The following is a 25537-nucleotide window of genomic DNA, read 5'->3' on the forward strand; positions in this document are numbered from 1 at the left end:
CCTACGCTAAATATAAGGTTGTTTTTCACGGTTTTAATGCAAATTTATTTTCGTATATCACGTTTAACCTGTTAGTTTTATTTCTACATACTTATTATCTGTGAATTTTTACTACCATTGTCTGCTAACTTGAAATTACATACACTAAAAACCACGTTTACAAAATATCACGCTTACTGCCGATGAGCCGCGAGTTTGGCGAGTAAAAATGCAACGGTGCCAACGAGTTCTTTCCCGAAGCGCCAACGGGTTCTCTGCGGATGAAAACCCATCTAATACAATAGGTGCAAGTAGAGGGGCTGCTCAATGCTTCTGGTTACAGAAATGCATCTATCTAATACAATAGGTCACAACTGTTATATCAACTTGAAATATATATTATAATGTACTATAAATAACTTAAAAAATATCTAATGCAATTTTTAAATTAAGAAAAATGTGAAATACACTACTAATCTCTAGTCTAATACAAACTTCACTCTAACGTAATTATTTCAACAACTTTGTCAATTTGGCAACAAAATAAAATGATATTATGCCAAGTTGACATTTTAACTCAGTATCACAAGTCTTGTTGGCGATAACTATATAAACACCTTTGCCAGTTTGGCAATACATAGAATTATACCCATGTAATAATATTGATGTTTATTTTCGTAATAAGTTGAAATTAGGAGCCAGCTTGAAACTAACAGATTCCACAATGGTGGAAGCACTTACGGAAGGACTTCCTGAGTCTCAAAGCATGCTGTTAACAGTGCAAAACATAGACACACCGAAAGACTGGATTACTCTTGCTAGGAAACTGTTTCCAGTTCAGATGCCGTTGGATGGTCTAGGAAATAATAATTATCAATTTCTTTCTCCAAGGCAAACTATTCCGAGGTGTTATTATCCCAGACCAGTGCAAGCCACTCCTTATCAAAGTTTCTTTAGTGTGAGACCTTTTAATTATCAACAAGTGCAATACCAACCTCTACAGTATGCGTATCGGCCAATTCAATATCCACAATTACCTGCTATTAATTATAACACGGTTCCTAAAAGAGAAGTTAAAACATGATATTACTTTAAAGTGTATGTCCAAATTGGACAGGAAGAAATTCCCAGTATTATTGATACGGGATCGCAAATTAACGTTTTACCGTTAAAAATTTTTAACAAAATTGGTGATAAATTTAGAGAAATTTCAGTGAAATGCCATGATAAAATATTTTCAATATCTAGTCAAGTTCATATAGAGAAAATAATCAAAGTAAAGTGTAAAGTAGGTAAAATAATAATTATGAAGTGTATCAGCTTGGAAAACAGGTAAGTAAAAATGTTAAAGTAGACAAGTTTTTCCAAAATAATTATGTATGTAAAAATGATATCAGTGCTGAACAATCTAGTAAATATTTTGATAATAGCGAAAATTTTGTATATAAAAATGATCTTAGTACTAAAAATTGTGGTAATTATTTTGAAAATAGTAAAAATTCTGATAGTAAATTACAGAAATTGTTGAATGATTATAACCATATATTAGCAAAAAGTAAATATGATGTTGGTTGTATAAGGGTTGAACCTCCCAGAGTTATATTAACTTCTGAATTACCAATAGCCTATAGACCATATAGAGCATCTCCTAAAGATAATAGTGAAATTAAAAAACAAATAGATGATTTGTTAAAAGCTGGAATTATTAAACCTTCTTATAGTCTTATGCTGCTCCTGTAACTTTAGCTTATAAGCGAGATGAGCAGTCCAGAAGCAGATTGTGTATTGATTTCAGGAAGCTTAACCAAATTACTAAAACTGATTCTGAACCTATTCCTAGAATTGATGCTGTATTAGACCAATTAACAAATGCAAAAATCTTTTCTACATTGGATTTGGCATCAGGCTATTGGCATATAAAATTAAATGAAAAGGATACTGAAAAATTGGCATTCACTACAAATTTTGGACTGTATGAGTTTACTAGATTTACTAGATTACCTTTTGGTTGGAAAAATTCCCCAGCTATTTTTCAACGAGCTCTTAGACAAATTTTAAACAAATATCAGATTCAATTTGCTTTAAATTATTTTGATGATATTATAGTATTCTCTCCAAATTTTGATGAACATTTAAATCATCTTAAAATAATATTTGATATATGTGAGAAAGAGAATAAAAAATAAACAATTTAAATGTAATTTTGCTAAAGAAAAAATAAATTTTCTAGGATATGAAATTCAAGCAAGTAAATACCAGCCCAGTAATGCAAATATAGAGGTTATTAAGAAATTGCAACCCCTTAAAAATATCAAAGAATTACAAAGATTTTTAGGAAGTATTAATGTTTATCATAAATTTATTCAAAATTATGCTAAAATTAGAGCCCCATTAACTAATTTACTTAAGAAAGATACTCCTTATAATTGGACTGATGAATGTCAAAAAGCTTTTCAAAAATTAAAAGATGCATTGATTTCTAGACCTATTTTAACTTTGTTTAATCCTAAATATCCCTGTCATGTATTTGTTGATGCGTCCAAAGAAGCTGTTGGTGCTGTTTTAAAACAAGAACATCCTGATGGTAGTTTACATCCAATTGCTTTTCATTCTAGAAAATTAAGACCTTATGAACAAAATTATGCCGTTACTGAGCTGGAATGTTTATCTATTATTGATGCAATTGATAAATTTTATCATTATTTACATGGTAACCATTTTACTGAACATACTGATCATGCTGCTTTAGTCTGGCTTAAAAATATAAAACACCCTACAGGTTACTAATTCAGAAGTCAAACAACAAAAATCAGCGTTATATTTACAAAGTTTTCACAGGTTTTGCGGTTTTGCAGCTGAAGATGGTGGTTCGGTAAAACCATCGAAACTAGTCCTGTGAAAACTTTGTAAATATAACGCTGATTTTTGTTGTTTGACTTCTGAATTAGTATTTATTTGGCGTGTTTCAACTCTTTTTTCAACTCTGTTTGAAACAAACACATTTTGTTTTCCAAAATAAATATTACAAGCAAACTGAGGGATTAGCCATGGGAAGCCCCCTCAGTCCCATCCTGGCTGATATCTACATGCGTTATTATGAATCAAAATTGTTTGAAACTTTAAACTTCCCGGCATGGTTCCGCTACATAGACGATACTTTTATCCTGTTTGAAGGTAATAAAGATGATTTAAATAGAGTTCTTTCAACAATGAATTCTATTGATCCTGCTATTCAGTTCGCTTTTGAACTTGAGACTTGCAATTCTCTTCCGTTTCTCGACATTCTGGTCACACGTAACACATCCAACTTCAGTACTACAGTTTACCGTAAACCTTCATCGGTTTGCCTTCCACCACACTTTAAATCATGTCATCCGACTAAACAAAAGTTAGCTTCATTTTATTCCTATGTTTTCCGTGCTCTTCAAGTTTGCTCCTCCAAACTAGCCCTTGATGAAGAACTAAATTATTTAAAAGCAATAGCTATTGACAGGGGCTTTTCACCCAACATTATTAATCAAGCAGTTAAAAAATTCTCATCTCAACACACTAAAAGCCACACTCTTATTTTAGGAGATTATAAAAATTCTGTTGTCATTCCCTTCTTTCCATCAATTAGCTATAAAGTTGCACATATTTTGCAGAAATTTAACTTTCGGGATGTTTACTCTCCCATCAATAAAATTCCAACTTCTATACTCAAGGACCCCATTCCGGATATGAATTCCTGGGGTATTTATAGGATTCCTTGCCAGTGCGGTTTAATTTACATTGGCCAAACTAAGAGAGCCTTAAAATTTCGCGTCAAAGAACATGAGGGATATGTTACAAAAAAGGAAACACAGAAGTCTTCTGTTGCTCAACATTGTTGGTCCGAAAATCACACTTTCAATTTTTCTGCTGCCAAAATTATTCAAAAAACATCTTCCATTGGAGAACTGGATTTTCTAGAGGCATTTCACATTCAAAAAATCTTTCTGTTCTAGTTAACGATCCTAATTCCAATCCAAATTTGCCTTCGGCTTTTAGAGAAATTATGTTTTAGTTCTGGTTTCGCCAACAGATGGCGCCACTTGCTTATTCTTGTCCAGGCTTTCTTATCTTACCTAAAGATTATTTCCTATCTTGTTCATTTGCGGTTTTGCAGCTGAAGATGATGGTTCGGTAAAACCATCGAAACTAGTCCTGTGAAAATTTTGTGAATTAACGCTGATTTTTGTTGTTTGACTTCTGAATCAGTATTTATTCGGCGTGTTATTGTGTCTTAATTAAAAGAAATTTGGTTTAATGCAAAATTTACCATCAGTTAGTGAACCTTTTGAAATATTATCTATTGATACTGTAGGTGGTTAAATTATTACAATTCTACTAAAAAGTATATTCACATAATTATTGATCATGCAACTAGACTTATCTGGACTTTTGCATCTAAAAGTGTAACTACAGATACTTATATAAATTGCTTAAAAGAAATTTTCCAAATTCAGGTCCCTAAAAAGATTTTAAGTGATAGGAATGCTGCTTTTACATCTTCAAAATTTAAGCACTTTTTAAGGAATCATAATGTAAAACAATTGCTAACTACTGCAAATAGACCCCAGACTAATGGTAAAATTGAACACGTTAATCAAACTATTATAACTAGATTAAAATGTAAACTAAATTCTTATCAAGATAATATAGCATGGACAAAATTACTACCCCAAGTAACTGAAGAGTATAACAATACCCCTCATTCTGTAACAAAATTCCCTCCATCATATTTAATGTATGGAAAATTGCCTTATGATTCCTTAATTCAAAATCAAGAATTGTATCCGTCAATAGAAGAAGCTAGAAAAATAGCTCAAAAGAGATCTGATGATTATCATAATGTAAATAAAGAAAGATATGATACTCATTTTAAACCTAGTAATTTTAAAATTGGTGATTTAGTAATGTATGAAGAATTTCAATACCCTAATACACGTAAATTATCTCCTCCATTCTCAGGACCTTATAAAATTTTAAAACAAGAAGTTACTTATGAAATAGATAAACCTAATCCTTTAACTAAAAAGAAATCAGAAATTGTTCATTCAACTAGATTAAGACCTTTTAATCCAGCAAGTGAGTTTAAGTTAACTGTCAGAAATAGTAGAATTCCTATCTCTGTTCAAAATTAAAATTAATTTTTTCAAAATTCTCTATTAAAAATCTTCCTGATTATGACTTTTAATACCTGATTTAGACTTAAACCCTAATTATGACAAGTTATTTTTCCGACTATGACAAATTATTCTCCCAATCTTGACCTTTTATATTTTTCACATCATTTGAATTATTTCATAGTAAAAATTTTCTTCTTATTGTAGGATAATATTTGTTTCTAATTTACAAAATTGTAAAAAAGACTTTAACTTGATTATACAAGTTATCTGTCTTATAATTTTGATTTTATATGATCTTTTATTTTTCTAAAACCACTTTGAGGTAATGTACAATGCCGAAAACCAGTTACCTTGTATTAGGCAACGGAGGTTTTTCAATATTTGTACCTAGCACCCCCCAACCATCAGGAAGTAATCACGCTGATCTGTTGGCGAGGACATGCCATAGTTTTAAAGTGAAAGTGTTCATGTTCTAGTGTATAATTGTATTATTTATATTGAATTGTTTTTTGAATAATTATAATATTTTGTATTGAAGTGTAAAATATGTCAATCTTTAATTGCCTACGATGAGAGGAAAAAATGCACATAATATATTATTCATAAATTATATAATCTATTTCTTTTCTAAGTTTTATCTGAAGGAAGAAAAATGTAAAATATTTTCTAATCAAAGCTTACTCTTATGAAAACATATTCAGCGAAAAAAATGCATCATATTTGTGAACTATCAACATGCATCATATTTGTAGACTATATGGCATTTAGAGATTTTACCAGATATTTTCATTCTATTTGAACTCTTTTAATGAAAAGGACTTTCAAAAAACAAAATGGACATTTTTAACAAAATTGAGGACTTTTGTAATTATAACTTATTTATTTATCAGTATTCCATATTTATCATGTTATAGTTTTAAAATTAGTCATATATTGTATATTTATTTATAACTCATAGTTTTAATGTTCCAAAATTTCATATGCTATAAAGTCAAAATTTTATATGAGAAAGTCATGAACTATGATAGGCCATAGTTAAAGCTTGTACGCTATGTTCTGGATGTTTTCATGTCTTTTCTCATCCTTTTGCTTCACTCCTGTACTAATGCTTTTCTCACCCCGGCCTCTCTTTTTGACGGGGGGGGGGGGGGGAGATGTAAGATAAAAAAAAAAAAAATACGATGGCTTTGCTCTTTGCGAACCAGCAACCTTTAATTAATTTTCTGCAATTCAGGATCTTCCCCTAAACCAGTACCTTCTAGAACATTCGCACCTATTACATAACCTCCTCATATAAATGCTGCGTCATAAGTTCTCCAAAAACAGATGCATTCTCGCCTTCGTCCTGCTAACGCTTCCACTATGCTCCTCTTTCTTTGTTAGAACGTTATGACGTATTAAAGTTTAAAGTCAGTCGTATCTAATAGTTCAATTACTGAATAAGTTATTTGATTAACTTCATCTGGAAAAAATCATCTGCTATAAATTAAAATAAAGATATGCTTGCTGTTAAAAGTGAAAAGTCCTGAGTCGTCATTTTTCTCCGTACTTCAATCATCCCAGCTTTGTCAACCATCTGCCAGAACGTGTAATGGAATAGCCTCACCATTTGCCCGCGATGTGATGGAATAACTGAAAACATTACATACATATGTGAAAATTTACATGCTTTATACTTAATGGTCATTTCATTAAATAGTATGCACCTACTGTAAAAATATAAATATTGAATAAATGTTCTTTTTTTGGGGGGAGTGTAAATTTTTTTAAAAGTATTATTTATAAACAAAGCTTTACCTATGAGTCAAAAAGATAGCCAAACAGAAATAGTATGCATCTGCTGTACAAATATAAATAAATGTTTTTTCAGAGGGGGTAAACAGTTTTTAATTATTACTTATAAACAACCTATGAGTTAAAAAGATAGCCAAATAGATGTTTCCTGCCAATTGAAAAAGTCATGAATGGCTTGGCAAATTTTCATGGGGGTGAATTAGAAAGCACATTTTTCACAACACATTTTTGTTTAATTGGATTTATAAGACATTCATTGTGTTTGCAAGGATTTATTTTATGTATAACTGTAGTTCTTATAATTCTGAATCAAGTGATATTTGAACTGTACACATAATATGGTTAGAAGTGGAAGTTATGGCCAGAAACCCTCTTTCTAGATTTGGTGGCATCTAGTGAGTTTTCAACAACTTGATGGCATTTCAGAAATTTCCAGAAATCTTTCTTTGAATTCTTTTAAATATGTGCACCAGTTTCAATATCTGTAAAACAGTATTTATGATTTATTACTGCTTCTAAATCTGTCATGCAGTACAAATTTCTAAGAATATTAATGTATGATATTTTGCAACATAGTAATTTTTCACATCTTTGTTAACGCAATTCTTTATCTCAAGGATACAATATATATCAAAACTGTGAGAAAAGACAGTCATGATAACTCCAATCATTTCCAGTTGCTTCCTGCCTATGCAAAATGAAAACCACAATACCACTGAACTCTTTCTATGAAATATTTTCATTCTGTGATTTTTAGAATTTATACGTACAGACAAAATTCCTTTCTTAAAAAAGATTTACTGCTCCTTCTACTTCAAAAGGTCAATTGTAAACTTTTACACTTAAAAATTCATAATTATACACAAAAATAATTACTTGAAATATATAATAAATGCAAGCCATTTCTAATTATCTGCCTCCCCAAAAAGTCACTAACTCTTTGACTTGATTATTATAATATAATAAGTGAGCAGCTGTTGTAAAGGAAATACAGTTTTTCTTTAAACCATGTTTTGATCTGATATATTAATTACAGTTTTCGACACTACATTTTTACAAAATTTGATCATTTAGGAAGTAGAGCATTAATTCTGAAGAACTACAATGCTTTCTTTCTCATCCACCAACTCTACAGTTTCTTATCATCCATTATGAGTGCCCCCCCCCAAAAAAAGAAGAAAACAACACTAGAAAGTTCAAAATAGCTGTTAATTAGTTGTAAAGTTAATCATTTAAAACCTTGTGTACTAGAATACATGCATGGATTGATTATTGCCATGTATATGCTCAAACCTCATGTCAGGATATTTTCAGATATGCATGAAACCAGAGGAGCGGATATGCCAAAAGCCTCATTTATTACCAAATCAGGTGTAAGAAAAATAATCTCCCACCAACAGACGTTAAAGCATGGCATTTTGTACTTGATTACAGAAACTTAAATAACATAGCTAAATATCCCATCTATACATTACCAATAATTTAAGAAATTATATGAAAAATCAAATCCACAAAATACTTGATGACATTAGATCTCATCTCTTCTCTATATATTTTCAAATACATGCGAAACCAGAGGATGTGAAAAAAACAACATTTAACATGAAATCAATAGTTTATGCCTTCCTTAATATCCTGCTCAGCCTATGTGGATCCCTAGCAATATTTTGTGAGCCGGGGATATAATTTTAAGACATGTCCTTGGAAAACCCTCATTATTATCTATTTAGATGATATAAGAGTCATAAATGATGAAAATGTTCGGGATTTAAATGTTCCGACTTTTAAACAAGCAGGTTTAAATAATGTAAATTTGTAGCCAAAGAACTCTACCCGGGCTATGAAATATCTGAAAGGAGAGTAAAAACAGAGGATTCTGACTCTACAGCTAAAAAAATTATCCATTATCCAACACAGGGGGAGGGAAATTGGTTTATGTTCCTGTTATAGAATTTTCATTTAAGATTTTGCTGACATAGCAGAGCTCTTATTAAATTTAAAGGGGGAAAAGGCTAGATTTACTACAGTCAACCCTTAAAGTTACATGAAATTTATGCTTAGGAAATTAGGTAGAGAATTTTTGAATAGGGTGTTGTAGATGTCTATTGTGTCTAAGCTATTAACCATGTAGGAATTCAGTTAGTAGGTAATCTCTGACAAATTTTACACCTTTACACACTTGTTCACCTATTACAAATTCTGGATGATGGTGTGAGAAAACAAGTTTAGAAAAGAAAAGAAAAAAAAGCACAAATTGTGAAAGCTAAACTATAGGGCTGTCAGTTAAGTCCTGACACTTTTTTTAATGAAAAACAAAGTTTTGCCATTTTGCCAATGCATTTCATGCGTTTTTTTTTTTTTTTTTTCTTTTTTTTTTTTTTTAAATATATAAAAAATAAATGCACTGTTTTATGTGCTCTATAAAACAATGTATTTATTTATTTTTTTACCGATACACTTTTTGTTCTTTCCAGATCATTAAAATGGATTATCAAGTCGACAAAAAAAACCAGCACCTTCGGCTTTTAATGTTTCATTGAGGTGCCAAAGCCACAGAAGCTGCTCAAGATTTGTGAATGTATGGCAAAGAAGTGATGCCCCTTAGGCCCACATTACACACGCATTTGGTTCACACGAACAACTTGTTTTGCACAATTTTTCTGCCTGGTTTATTATTGCAAGAAAGACACACAATTTTTTACTTCTTTTTGAAAAAATTGCAAGTTGTTCATTTTCAACCAATCGGCTTATTTGTAATGAAGAACCAGTTTCCCATGTGTTAACCTCAAAGCTATCTGTGGTGATTGGCTGTTATGACAAAGCAGAAAAATCGTTCCAGTTTTTCTTCTGAAACAAGCGGATGTGTGATAGTAGCCTTAGAATGGCTCAAAATTGGTTTAGTCTCAAAACTAGCAGTCTCGACCCCAAAGATAAGCACAATATCAGACGATCTGTTCAGTTCGATGAGGAGCAACTAAATCAGCTCATTCACGAAGATTCACAACACATGACAATATATCTCAATTTATTACTTTTTCATCAGACAAAGTACTACTTTTTGACACATTATACAACCACATCTACCCTGCTGTTTCTCAACAACAGTATAAAAATTGGTACTTTTCCGTTTTACTGGCGCAAACGATAAAGTCGCCAATAATGGTACAACTGATACCAACGGAATATCTTCGCTGGTAACATTTTACGCTTCATTTTCAAAATCAATCGCAGCCATTTCTTATCAGATTGATTGTTTCTTTCAATACTCGCATACAATTACATAGAATTTTTTACAAGATATTAAATTTTATGCCCTCAGACCATTCGCAGTAATTAAGTCAATTAGGATGCAACACACCTCTCACCCAAAGGCGAAAATATAGAAAAGGCAAAATTAAGGGTTCATCAATTCTAATGAGAATGCACTAGCGAAGTAATACAGTGCGGTTTTACGTAATTTCTGAGTAAGCTACTCGTACGAATTGAAATAATTCTTGCATTTAAACTTGTATTTCAAATTAAGATTTAACTTGAAATTTATGTAGATAATTACTGAGAGAATTAGATTTTTGTAGTGTAGTTTACGTGAGATGAGATCACTTGGGGTCACGTGATACAAACCGGCGAATAAGGATGTTGAACAATGAAAGTATAGTAAATTCTTAAATTAATGTCTTTTTATAAATTTACTGCCTTTATTTATTGGCTTTTTACAAAATTTTGAAAGCACTTCCGCAAAGGATCCGTTAAATGTAAACATCGCCAAAAATGGCGATAAACGTTCAAAGCTGGTAACCCGGCGAATTGGCAACCTGGTTTGCTTTTAGAAAGAGAATATTTGCCGTATTTTCAGGGTTTTGTTTTGCCGCTGGCTAGTGGTGCGTCAGTACCGGATTAGGTGGTGAAAATCGCTGGAGGTGGGGGGGGGTGAATATAATACGGCTTTTTAGAATAGTATGGCTGTGTTCTTACGTAATTTTTAAAAGGCTTTAAACACACAGAACCACAGGGCTCCTAAAATATTATGATTAAAGCGGGTTAAGTTTAAGTTTTTTTTTAATTACTGTAATTTTTACTAAAATAATAAGAATTAAATTAGTTTTCATGCTTAAAAATTTGATATATTTTTAATGCATTTTTAAAAACTACTTTTCAGAGGATGCTAGGTGTTTATATACAATAGATGATTAGAATGAAAAAAAAAATTATTGGTTCTTTGAGATGACAAAATACTTTTATGTATTCTCAGGGTCATCAAAGTTAGTAAACCACTGTTTTGAGTAATTAATCAAAGTTTGAATGAATCTTGAAAGATAACAAGATGTATAATGTTTATTCTAGTTTTATTTATAATGCTAATTTAAAGGCTTTGAATATTATTGAAGATACTTGGCATTGTCAAATTTATTACGAAAAAGACAGTTGTTTCAAAATAAAATATTTTAAGCTATCAGCAAGTAAATTCAAAAAACAACTTTGAAAAATTGCTCGTGTAAAATGAATGTTTTAAACGTATTTAGTAATGAATCCATTTACCTATTAAATGTACAGTAGCACTAATTATTAAACATAGTTTTGAGAATATTGACAAGCAAAGCATGTAATGAAAAAGACACATTTTACTAAAAATATTAGTATTCTGTATGAATGACAGAGAATATATGTAATGAATACCATGGCCAAATACCTATATAAAGAAAAAGAAACAAACAAAAAAAAAAAAAAAAAAAAAAAGTAGTATTCTCTACCTCGACACTTGCAAAAGTAATCCTGCTATGCAACACATAGTTAATTTCTGATTACATGATATTGCAAGCATTTTCTTCAGATTTTTCCTACAACAGATATTGAATACTGGTAGTTTGATCTGGTTTCATCATGGTTAAAGGGCAGGCTGCATGGTTGATTTTTCTAGTTTTCCTCATATGTAATACAAATACAAGCCAGTTTCCCTTAGAAAGTTGTTCAAAACGGCATTTTTCTTCAGGTCCATAGCCGGTATTCATTGCCATATTCGAATAACCTAAACTTTCCTTCAGATTCTACATTGACATGATGTATCTGTTGTAAGCAGGACAATGATCATTCCGCCTCTATCAGTGTAGCAGGAGTGTATTTAAAAAATGTCAGAATCATGGGATTCATAACAAAATCGACCATGTTCTAATCTTGAAAACTTTATAAATTTTCCCGATTTTCTTACGTCATGGGTTTCACTAACAAGATATTCATACTTTTGTTCAAGTTCATAAGCAGTTGAGCAATACAATTCTGAATACTGGTAGTTTGACCCAAGTTTGAATCTTCAGTATTCAGTATCTTGAGCCATCACACTGCCATGCCCCCTAAAGTTATTACTGCTTGGCATAATAACAATCTCACTTGACCATGTTACCCACTTTGTCAAAATTAATATGTCAGCTGCAGTCTCTCCAAAGACTCTCACTATAAAAGATATTTAAAAAGATCTTTCTTAGAATATAAATAGGCAACAATTCATGAACTTTTCACGCAAAGCATTTACAACTCATTTCAGATACAACATTTTGAGAAGTGTTTCATCTGCCTTTTTCAGTATGGCTGCATCATTCAGAAGAAAATGATGTTGTCATGTTTAATTTCTTTAGGCCTGATGCAGAATAAAATACTGGAACTGTCGGTTTTTAATAAGTCTAAAATACTGGAACTGCTGATTTTTTCTACATCTGTTATAAGAAGAAATTATTTCAATGATATCCTAGAACTGCAATTATCCTAGGGTACATATTAATTTGTGAACAGCGTAAGTTATTTCATAAATGGAAATGAGAATATTGCTTTTTCCATTCTCACTTTGGATATTCTAAATTGCACTAATGTACACAGCATTGAATTATGTCCTTTCTAAGGTAAATATGCGGAACATCCAAACATCTTTTCAGAAACGGACTTTCTTACAAGATTTAAATGATGAAGATATATTATTTAGTGATCATCAGTCTGAATTCGAAAAACAGTGCGACTCTTCAGAAGACATTCCTTGTGATCAAAGTGACTATTTTAGAGAAAAAGATAAAACAACAAAATGGAAGAAAGAACCCTTTCGAATTCAAAGATGCATGGCGTCCCATAATATCACAAAAAAATTGCCTGGCAATACACATATATCTAAAGATGTGGCTTCACCCATCGATGCATGGAAGCTAATATTTGATGACACAATGATTGAAATGATTGTGAAATGCTTTAATATTTATGTAAAAAATAGTTCGGGAAATTTTAAAGAGATGCAAAACCTATGGAGAAAGAAGTATTTCTTGCTTTTTTAGGACTTACTTATGTAAATTCCATTCCCATTATCTATCCTCCCATGTAAATGTTAGAGAATTATGGCTGACTGATGGAATAGGATTGAATATTTTTCGTAAAACAATGAACTCTAAGCGTTTTCTTTTCATTCATGCCTTATGTTTTGATGATGTCGGAACACGGGATGGCAGAAGAAAGAGTCATAAATTAGCTCCAATAAGAGATTTGTTTGAAAATTTTGTCAAGAACTGGCAGAAATTATATCATGTAGGGAAATACATGACTTTGGACGAAAAGCTAGAACCTTTTCAGGAACGATGCTCCTTTATATATGCCTAAGAAACCTGTAAGATATGGTATAAAGATATTTACTGTGGCTGATTTTAGAACCTTCTATACTTTCAACATGGAAATTTACTCAGGTCAGTAGCCAGATGGGCCATACAAGAAAGTCAACAGTTCTTGTGAAAAAGCAAAGCGCATCCGAACTCCATTATACAATTCAGGAAGAAACGTTACCACAACAATTCAGGAAGAAACGCTACCACAGACAGTTGGTATACCAGTTTATAAATTGACCAATTTCTTACAGGAAAATAAAATTTCTATCGTTGGAACAATATGCAGGGATGAGAAGATTATCCCACCTGAATTTGTGTCGAATAAAAATAGAGAACAGCATTCAACCCTCTTCGGGTTTCAAAAGGATATAACGCTACTTTCTTATATCAGGGTTCGTACACATTTCCTTACATGAAAATTAAGGACTTTTAAGGACCATCAAAGAGAAAATTAAGGACCTATCAGCAAACAAAAAAACGAATAGAATAAAGCAATTATCCATACAACCGACTTCATGCTTGTAATTTCACTTTAAGAAACTAACAGAGGTGTGTATTATGCACTATTATTAAATTCACTTTAATACTTACCATAAAACAATTTTGAAAATTAAACTAACTCCCTACAAGTTATGAAGTAGATAACATTAAATTAGGAACATAATTTCTTTAAAAACATGTATAAGTGTATTTTACACTAATAACAGTCACTATTTTAGAGATTTACATGATTATTATTTAACTTATTTGATATTTATTTAAACACAGTCAACTACTATTATAATCACAATGTAAGAATATTTTGCAGATTAAAATAACTGATTTGTAAACATACAATTTATTTCCTTGGTTTTTTGAAAGATACTAGAATAATAAACAGTACAATAAAAGATACAAAACATTTGTGCTTTTTTTAAATCCAAAATCTTTTCAGCTATTTTAACATCTAATTTATTTATGTCTATTTCCTTTTCTTTAACTATTCTTCTAAGTTCATTTGCTTTGATAAACAAATCAATGTTCATGCTGGTCTCAGCTTCATCTGCTAAAACATCTACTTCTTCAATAATATCTTTAATGTCCCTTCGAAGAAATTTTTTCTTCTGCTTCATATAATCAATTTCTTCCTCAATGATATTTCTTTTCCTCTTTGAATTTTCAGATTTAGTTAAAGATTTTTGTTCTTCTAAATACTGCATATATTTAGACCATGCAGAAGCTGCTGCTGATCTCATTTCTTTATTAATAACCGATATTAAGAACACCTCCAGAAAATTTTATGTAATCAAATACTGTGCGTTGAAAAATGTATGATGAGTCACTTAAATTTTCAATTTCAATTGCTTTATTTACAGATAAGCCCCTTTCCACAGAGGCCTGTCCATGTGACAAGATAAAAATCATTTTCACTATTTTCCATACTTTTGAATAGTGAAAATCATGAAAATAAGAAGTGAGAAATGTGTCAAGAGAAAGATTTTGAGGATCAAAAGTAGAAAATTTATGTAAATTTGTCTTAACTACTTTGTCTAGAAACTCTCCAAACTGCAGCAGAATTTCATCCCAATCATCTTGTAAAACACGTTTATTCTGCATTAATACCGTTAGAACTATTTTCATTTTGTTCTGGGCTTTTTCTGGACTTTTAACCATCAATCGCGGGTCTATACAAGATGCATTTCAAATAAGAGAATAATTTATTGGACATTTAGACATTAAGTGTTGTACTATTGTTAAGACACATTGTTGACTTCTTGTTTCAATGCAAAACTTTCAGCTTGTCCTTCTTGCGGCATTTATCATTCATTAACTGCTGAGCAATGAATCCCAAAAAAACTTTACTTTTATCATTATAATAATTTGGATCATTAAAATTAAATTTATATAGATTTTTTGCTTTAGTTATTTTGAATATTCTAGTTTCAAAATTTCAAAGTGCTGAAGGCAATCATTTACAAGTTTTAAAATATCTTCAGCAAAAAAGGGAATAAGTGGTTTATCACTTTGATAATATTCAAGGAAAGGCAATAATGTTTTCGACAGAAAGAGAAAAAAATTTAATTTTATAAGAAATGTTTTATCTTTAGTTGCCTCCAAAATATTTGAGAAGGATTTCGATGAATTTTTTTTAAACTTCCCCATTTCAATTTCTTTAATGTACAGTAGCAAGTCATCCCATATTTCAATGGCTCTTTCGACTGCTGGGACATTTTGCAACCATCGGTAAAAGCAGAACTTCACAGGTAGCTTTTTTAAGCCAGATATTGTTAAAAAATCTTCACGCCTTAAAGGAGAATCTTTAAAAATCCAATATAAGGAGGATAAGAATGATGGAATGTCCCAGCCAGTGGATCCTATGCTTGAAAGCATTGTTAAGAATGTGTAAACCACATGTCCCTAATGTCAAGCATTGAATGTTACATTCCTTTGTCAAGTCCTGTTGCAATAAATCATAAAATTTCCAGTTTACTACAGGACCATCCATCGATATTTGTAAGAGTTTTGACAAGTCTAGTTTTTTAACACATTCATAAAATTTGGATAAAATAATTTCACTTGTTGCATGCCCTATAAATGCAGAAGTAAGGTACTGAGTTTTGACCTTATTTTCGTGATGAAAGTACCTCACATAAATATCTAGTTGCTTTTTTTGATTTGTCAGATTAAGAGTCTCATCAAATAGTAATGTAAAAAACTCAGCATTTTTACAATGCTTTAGTAACAAAGTTTTAAAATAAGTTCCAAGACCAAAATAACAGATATAAGCACATTTCTTTTCACCACATGAAAACCATTTTGCAATGGAACTATCCGGGAACATTTTAGTGAATAACAGCCCAATATCATTGCACGATTTAAAAGAATAGTGGCTTTTGATGCACTTAAAAGCCCACAATATTTCTGCATCTGTAACTTCAGATTTGAAAAGAAAAGAATTGATTTTATTATTTTCTACACTTATTGATGTTGAATTAGCAGTTACGTCTTTACCTGAAGTAGATGGTTCTTCTAACTTGACAAAATTCATGATACTGTTAGAAAAAACTCTGCAGTTGAGAAGGGAAAGATGTTTTGCAGCTAAAAGGGGCATTACATGCAAGGCATTAGTAAAATTAAGTATCGCATATATATGTACCGTAATTTCCGGAAGAAAGGCCGCATCAGCGTAAACGGCGCACTCGAGAAAAATGGCTGGAAAAAAATTAAAATTACACAGAAACGCCGCAATAGATTAAATTGTGCGTGACATCGTCGTGGGCCGTATAGATGCAAAAACTCAACCTAAGTCCTGATATATGACATACCAGTTAAGAAAAATGCATGAAATGAAACCATAACTCAAAAATAAATTAAAGGTAAGAAATGTATAGCTTCTGTGCCGTTTAGAGACGTTTTCAAAAATTTTCCTCTCCCTAATTAAAAACTATCCAACAAGTACTTGTACCCTAACTGATGAGATCTGTATTTGGCAGAATGCCAAGAAAAATCCATTCATGCTGAAGGGGAAATACGACAGAGTTCGTTATTGCGAGGCAGGTGGAGTCGTGTCCGCCTTTGAAAAAAATTGCAGAAAAGGCAGGGGTGGAAAGAGGATGGGTCCTGGAAGATTCATCGAATGGCAGAGGAGAGAGACTATTCAAACTGATGAGAATGTTGATTTGAAAGGGGGGAAGAATGTTATTGTTCTGAGATCTCGTTTAGGGTGAATAAGGCATGTAGGTCCGTTCAAGGGAAAGAACGTAAACAAAATAACGTTCGCAAAAAGCAACTGAGTGGTCTTTTGTGTGGGAACAGCACCAATCTATGCACAATGACAAGGCCATCCAAACTATGTACAATGACCATCATAGGAAATATTTTATTTTTAGTGCATCTAAACGCCGCATGGGTAGAAACGCCGCACCCGCTGAAAATTTAAGTTTTAAACACGTAAACGCCGCAGCGTTTCTTCCGGAAATTACGGTATATAATGTATAGTATATATATATATATACTATATATATAGTACATATATATATATATACAGTACAAATTCCGAGATCCGGACATCCAGTATCTGGAATGATCTAAAATCCGTACCTCAAAGCAAACACCAACCAATTTTTTAGGGCTTTTTTGGAAGGAAGGGGTATGCTTTACGCATGCGCGTTAGATTTTTTTCCTCATCATAAAAAAACATGCCGGAAATCCCGATTCTTAATCTCAGTTTGGCGCTAAATAAAATATCTCATTATTGAAGAAATAATTATTTTAGCATAAATTTGTGCGATTAGTAACTTGACTCCATAGCTGCGTATCTGCTTGGCATAATCTCATACCGAAACATTTGTTAATTTTACAGCAACTAATTTTTTATATCTTTGATGCAGAAATCGCGAATCATTATTTATCGTATTTTGCTTTCATCACCGCATGTTTATCAACGGATGACAACTTGAGTTATGACTCATGCAGCGACGCCAAATAACAGAGTATTATCCGATTACAGATTTAAGTTTAATGCGCTAAAATGTTGACAAGGGGAGATTTAACAGAAATTTCTTTCCTTATGCTAAAAATAGATTTTGTTAATGATACTCATAGGACAAACGATTATATTTAGTGCTATTTGAATTAAGAATAACTGATTTGTTATTCACATAAAGCCAGAAGCAGCGCCAGAGCTCGCATGGCCGCACCAGGTGCAAGAATTTAGGGAAGTTAAACAGAAGTTTTTCATTGCGATGACAATGCCCCAATCATCAATCAATTAACGGAGAGCGAAATCTGTAGTATGGTTCTAAATCCAGAAAATACAGCTACCGATAGTGAAGAAAGTAACAGAGAGGTTACTGAACGAGAAAAAATTTTGATTGACAAGTTACTCGGAATTCTCGACACAGCAATTACAGGACTTGAACAATGGAACTTAATAACTCAACAAGAAATTATATGTCTATAGTATTAGTCTAAAGTATCAGCAGAGAAAACAAATCAAACAACTCACATTGAAAGAAATGTTTAATAAAGTTAAACATATAAATATTAAGCTCTTTTCTTTTGTAAATTTTGATACCCATTAAATCATAAATGCTTCATTATTTCATAAATCACGATTATATATATATATATATATATATATTATACGGTATGTATATTTTCAGTTAAACTTCTACCCAATAACTTTAGTAATTCATGAAAGTTAATTTTGCGTCTAGTTAATTCAGGAAAATTAGTTTCAATTAGTTAGTTGTTTTCAACTAATAACTGTATCGCCATTAGCAAAAATAATTCATTACTATCAACAGCATAGGATTAAACCAAATACTTAATTGTCTATTGAAGCTTCAAAACGTATTTCCGAACTTCACGTTTTCTCGGCTAGCGTTACCGAATTTGCCCTAGGCGACCTAAAATCGAAATGGAGCCAACAGATTTCCCGCGAAATCGATAACAGACCCTCTGCAGGAATAAACTCATAATCCCGATATCCCATACATATAGTATGTGCAAAAGAGAATAAACTCCATAGAAGGTGATAAAAAATTAATTTATGGCTTAATTGAAACAAACACAGAAATTAAGCTAAGCAAAACCGTGTAAAAACAAATTGAAATGATAAAACGAAACAATTTTCATGTGAATTTTCAGCGCTGACTCTACCATTATAGAAATTTCAATTTGTTTCAGACAAAGACCACATTTAGCTTTATAAGGATTTTCATCCATCAATATCCAGTCTTTGTAGTCAGCTTGATGAAGCCACAGTTTATTGAAAATACACTTTCCAGGCATCTCGTTCCTATTGGCGTTGGAAGGGTTGTGGCCTTCCAGGTTGGAATTGCTCTAATTTGAGCAAATATTTTCAGAATCCCCCCTTTTTTTTTTCTCGAGCACCTTCATCATCACTTTCACCTCTCATAAAGAACTTCCGGCTTCACGCTTTTGTCACAATCTGCCTAAATTTATGGATAACACCTGTTTCGAAAGATTGGGTGAATAGCCAATCAGACACCGATACTTTCGTTCGGGTAGCTAATTGTTTTTTTTTATTGTTTGCAAAGCAAATCCACCAACAGATTGGTTCAGAGCCGTGCAATTTTAATTCCATATTCACGAGAAATCGCAATTCACACATAGAATGCCAATCATTAGAAATGACAAGAAATGTCAAATGAGCAAAATTAAGGACCGTTTATTCATTTTGGCCAAAATTAAGGACTTTTAAGGACCAAAAATCATTTTTTAAAAAATTAAGGACTTTTAAGGACCGTACGAACCCTGTTATATGGCTAAAAAGAACAAATGAGTCAACCTTTGTCAACTATGCACAATGATGACGATATTGATGAAAGCACGGGAGATTTGAAAAAAAATTAAATAATTACGTTTTATAACATGACAAAAGTTTATTGAGATTATGGCAAAGTACACTAGAGCTATCTGCCTAAAGGGAGGGATGCCTTCGTGGAGGACTTTCTAAGGGAAACTGCCTTGTATACACGTTACACATGGGGAAAACCATGAAAACGCCCATGCAGCCAGCCTGTTTGCAGGATTTGAACCTCGGACCGAACTAAAAGTGTTCAGCGATTTTACCGCTCAGCTGCTGGTGGACTCCATGAAAAAGGAGCAGTTGATATAGTCGACGAAATGGGTGGCACTTACTCTCTGGCCAGAGTATCAAACCGATGGCCTATGGGCATATTTTTTTGTTATTAAATATTGCCAGCATAAATTCAAAGATCTTGCTTTTATCTACTAAAACTCCATCAGAGAAGTTCAGGAATAGGAGGCACTTCTGATTTGGCCTTTGCACTTTTAGATCCTCATTTAAAATCACGACAGAAACAGAAAGAATACAACGAAGATTCTCTTGAAGATTCACAAACAAAGAAAAGAAAATTATGTTACATGTGCTCAAGAGAAAAAGACAGAAAATCAAAAACTAAATGTGTGAAGTGTAAAAAAAAAATACTATGTCAAAAACACTGTGAAATAGAAGCGTCATTCAAACTACAAAATATCTATAATTCTTCTTCAGCCTAATTGATTTGAAAATTAATTATATAACTCATTGTCCATGTAATAATTCTGCATAATTTGGATTATAATTGCATTCAAAAATAAAAAGCACAAATTTCTTATAGAAATCAATGATTCCTAGTCATATGAAGAAAACGTACGTACTTTTGATTTATGTGTCATTAATTTTAAAAGTAACCTTATTTGGTTGAACTTTGGATTATGGTAACTTGGCGATTTTTTGGCGAAAATTTGGTGACCAACTCTGCTACAGCAACCCTCTATTTTTTTTTTTCCGCCGCCATTTTGTCTTCACGAAGTAAAGACATGCTTCTTTTCTTTTTATTTACTCAACACTTTTTCCAACAATCTACTAGCCGAATTACACTTATGCTAGAAATTTTATCTAACAAACTGCTTAATCATGACAAATATTCACTGCAAAATTGGGAAAAAGTGCACAATAGCAAACTCCTTGCGCGTTTTTCAGAATAACACATACACATAAACCATGTACACGTCGACTTATTTTTACTTAAACAAACATCCCAGAATTGCACAAAAATGGCATTGCGCACACTCTTCACTATATCCATGTACACTGCTTTTTTCTCATAAATTAGAAAAATTTCACAAAAATGCATGACAATTTTCTGAATCCTTAAACCCGGTAAAAAGAACATATATGAAATTACCTTATCGCGAAAAAGTATATAACCTTTCCAAATATGAACATTTCCACGTATAAAATAAATAAAACATCTATAAACTTTTACCTCTAAATTGTCTATTATATTATAAACGTCACCAACGAATTCATACCGCAAATATTACAAATACTTAGTGTCAAATATTTAAATTATTTCCATGCACGTTTACTTCCACTCTAACGTATACCAAATTCCTACAAACATAAAATTCACAAAATAACTATCATTTAATTAAAATATCACTAAACCATATACACATCGACTTATTTTTACTTAAAAAAAATATCCCAGAATTGCACAAAAATGGCATTGTGCATACTCTTCACTATATCCATGTACACTGCTTTTTTCTCATAAATTAGAAAAATTTCACGAAAATGCATGAAAATACTCAACATATAGTACTCAAACATATTCCAAAATACTACAAACATATAACTCACAAAATCATGATCATTAAATTAAAATATAATTAAATTAAAAAACACTACTTAAAATATAAATAAGCACATACATTAAATTAATAAAAATCAGATTACAATCCTAATTACTTTAAACTAAATCATTGCTAATAACAATTTTCAAATAATACCATTTTAATTTATTTACTCCTTACATTTAGAACAATGCATAAAAATAATATCCTCAAATGATTAAAAATACTAACTTACCTAATCTTCTTCATTACATCGCTGCAGTACTACTGCTAATTTCTAAATCCTAAATCCAGTAGTCAACTGGATGTCTATTCACCAAGTAAATAAGAAATTAATAAAATTTCACCTATACTCAAACTACTTTCAGCAAACCACGTACCCTTCCTTACACTCCTTTTCACAAAATGTCCATTTTCACCATATTTCTTGCACCACCATTTAAACTTGTAATATCCTTCCTTTCACACAATCTCAACTTATTGTTATTATCAGATAAACGCATTAAAAATTTAGAATTCACTTTACATAGTGCCATGCAATCCGAAAATTAATCAACACTATTTCACACAACACACAATGAAGCTTTTCCAAATTAACCCCCTTTTCCGATTACAGAACTGTAATTCGTCCATTAATGTCACGTTTCACACAACACAGAATATAGCTAAATACGAAATTTCCAGATTTCCCCCCTTTTCTGATTAAACAACTGTAATTCGTCCATTAATGTCACATGACATATCTCATGATCTCTCATTTCCCTCACACAAAATAATGCGTAATCGGAACTGAGTGCTTCTCACATTATTACCAAAGTCCTAGGTAGTAACCTTTATCGCCTCCAAAATGTCGCCATACTACCAGTTACCATATTCTAAAGATCAGCCCCTTATTTTTAAGCAATTTTATATAATAAATGTTATAATTAATATAGAATGCATTATTTTACATTATTACATTTGTACGTCGTTTAATTGCGACGGGCGTTCTCGTGTTACATAATAATACGGCGCACGTCCTCTCGGGTTAACTATACACCGCTAAATGTCATGGTTAACCTATTTATTTTACTTCTATATGCTATATATCTTATAACTTGACTGTACACCGCTCAAATCTTCGCTTCCATTTGTGAAATATCTTGCAACGTAACTAACTATACCCCGCTAAAATCATAGCCGATTAGCCGTTGGTGAGCTTGGCGAATAAATACGCACTGGCGCCAACGGATCCTTTGCGGAAGAAAACCCAAAATTTTAAACCATATTAAAATGTTTATGCCTTCAAAATAAAAAATTCTTAAAACTAATATTTGTTAACATTTCTTATGCGTATATTGTATGTTGTCGCCAACAAAGTCTGCTTGGCGAGATTTGCGCCGGCGAAACGGAAAAGTACCTAAAAATCTAATGGAAGCACTTCCGCAGAGAACCCGGTAAATGTAAACATCGCCATCTTTGGTGATAATAGTTCAAACCTGGTAACCCATTGAATTTATTCTATTCACTTGTTCGAAGTCTGCAACCATTCCTCTTGCGTTTATTTTGTTGAATTATCAGTGTCGTTGTTCGCATTGGCAGGTTTTTATTATTTTTCTCTTATTTATTATTATTTTTTCTGAATTTTTTAACAACGAATAGATAGAAATATTTTCGTAGATAGATGCCGGTTCTCGGTTCGGGATGAATGCTAATTTGTAACGTGGCTGTTCACGTCGTGTTCTTAATTATTAACAGCTCTAAGAACCATGAGGTTTCCAACGTCTAACATAATTTGTTTTCGTAAACCGCAGAAACGTGCATGCACATTTTAAATAATTAAGTAATGCTTTTATTTTTATTATTGGTTATTGTCATATAAAATTATGAGAATAAATCAATTTTTATGGGGTAAAATTCTAACAATACATTGTTAATGCTTTTCTAACAATAACCTTTCAGAGGATGGCAGGTGTGACATAAACAGATGATTAAATTGAAATAAAAAAAATATTATTGATTATCTAAGATGACAATAGATTGATGCATCACCATGGTCATCAAAATTAGCAAACCACTGCTGGTGTAAGGAATATATTGTTTTCTGTGTTAACTGGAATTTAAGAAAAAATTTTTCGTGTATCACAATTAACCGGTAAATTTCAGTACTCTAATACTAATTTATATTTTTTAAATGAATTTTTATTTCCGTTATAAATGCTTATATATTGTCTTATGCTTAATAATATATTCTTTTCTGTGCTAATTTGATTTTAATACAAATTTATTTTCGTATATCACGTTTAACCGGTTAGTTTTACATCTACATGCTTATTATCTGTGAATTTTTACTACCATATGCTTAATATATTGTTTTATCTGCTAACTTGAATTTACATGCACTAAAAATCATGTTTCCGGCTCGGCTTATCGTGGAGCTTGGCGAGTATAAATTCAACGGCGCCAACGGGTACTTTGCGGATGAAAACCCAATCTAATTAATAAGGGCTTACAGGAATTGATTGTCAAATGTTAAGTTTGAAATCATTAATTGAAATCAGGAATACTCAACCCACAAATAATAAAATAAAAAATATTGTGGTGTAAAAATACTGTACTATAACTGTATGCTTACTGTAACTGTATGATTAATATATTTACTGGTAACATTTAAAAAATGATCTGTTTAAAAATTCACAGTCTCACCTTCATTTTCTTGCAAAATGTGCACTGTTTCTCCAACAGTAAGATGCAACCGATGCGGTCCATCTTGTTTAAAATTACAGACAGCTGTAAAAAAAAGCAATTACACAATTTAGAAAATTTTCAGTTTGAAAAATTAAGAAACTATTTATGCGAAAAGAAAATCCAGATCACTTTTCTTACCAACACCGTATTTTGCTCGGTCTTTAACGTAAGACCATTTAGTCATGTCGATTTAAAAACAGGAGTTCAAAATGGCATATTAATAGCTAAAGAAAATACTTTTCACCCAAGAAAACCATTAGAGTAAAATAAATTTCTATAACAACAATGAACACAACATTTCAATTTGTAAATACTTCAAGGTAAATGAAAAGTTGCCATATCTCTCACACGAAAAGAATAATTTCCGCTCATTACAGGAAGTGCCAAAGCCTCCAACTGCGCAAATGTAAATTTCTGGAAATTATGTTTTCAAGAAATGTTATTGCTTCTAGTGTAATATTTTGAATCCTACTGTAGAATGAGTGAATTATTTTTAGTTTCAAATAAGAAGGGTAACTTTTACTTTCTCTGAGTTTCATTTGTATTTTTTCTTCGAATATTGAAACTAGTTACCAGGTGCTACACTGGTGAAATAAAATTAAGGGAATTTGCGTTTTTTATGGAGTTTCATCAAAAGAACTAAACTGAAGGAAAAACCACTGCTTCTAGATAAAAATGGAAATTTTGTAAGGCAAATACATAAGCGTACACGTGTGTGTAGGCGGAGCCAACAGAAAAACAGGCTTTATAAGCGCGTGGAGGGTAAGACGCATTACGTTCGCAAAAGGTTAAATTCACATCGGAACAGTAAAAATGAGTAACTACCAACGTTTAGATGATGGAATGAGGTGGCGAATTGTCGGAAGGCTAGAGGCAGCCAATCCCAAGTCCAGATAAGCAGAGAGTTTAATTTAACGCCCAGCGTCGTGTGTAACCTATGGAAACAGTTCCAGAATAATGGATACGTCGAGAAAGCCTGGGCAAGATCGTCCAAGAGCCACGACGGCCAGGAAAGATCACTATTTGTCCATTTTAGTGAGGCGTAACAGATGGGTACAGTTTCTGAGCTCTCTCGGGAACCTGAATGCGGCGACAAGAACCCATGTA

The 25537-nt window shown here is 31.9% G+C and overlaps 1 protein-coding gene across 2 annotated transcripts in view; it reads right to left on the minus strand.

Annotated features, from left to right (window-relative positions):
* Positions 1-24761, minus strand: part of mbc (dedicator of cytokinesis protein myoblast city) — a 252717-nt gene extending 227956 nt beyond the window's left edge. For both annotated transcript variants that reach the window (XM_085811171.1, XM_085811170.1), the window contains exons 1-2: positions 24569-24761; positions 24389-24472 (exon numbers count right to left, since the gene is read on the minus strand). In XM_085811171.1, the coding sequence (XP_085667297.1) occupies positions 24389-24472; positions 24569-24614 (130 nt within the window). In that variant the 5' untranslated portion in view covers positions 24615-24761. The remainder of the gene's footprint in view (positions 1-24388; positions 24473-24568) is intronic.
* Between the last annotated feature and the right edge of the window lie 776 nt (positions 24762-25537).

Source organism: Stegodyphus dumicola, chromosome 2, assembly GCF_044657685.1.
Source record: "Stegodyphus dumicola isolate Sdum_Otavi_A_Nest chromosome 2, ASM4465768v1".
NCBI lineage: Eukaryota > Metazoa > Arthropoda > Arachnida > Araneae > Eresidae > Stegodyphus > Stegodyphus dumicola.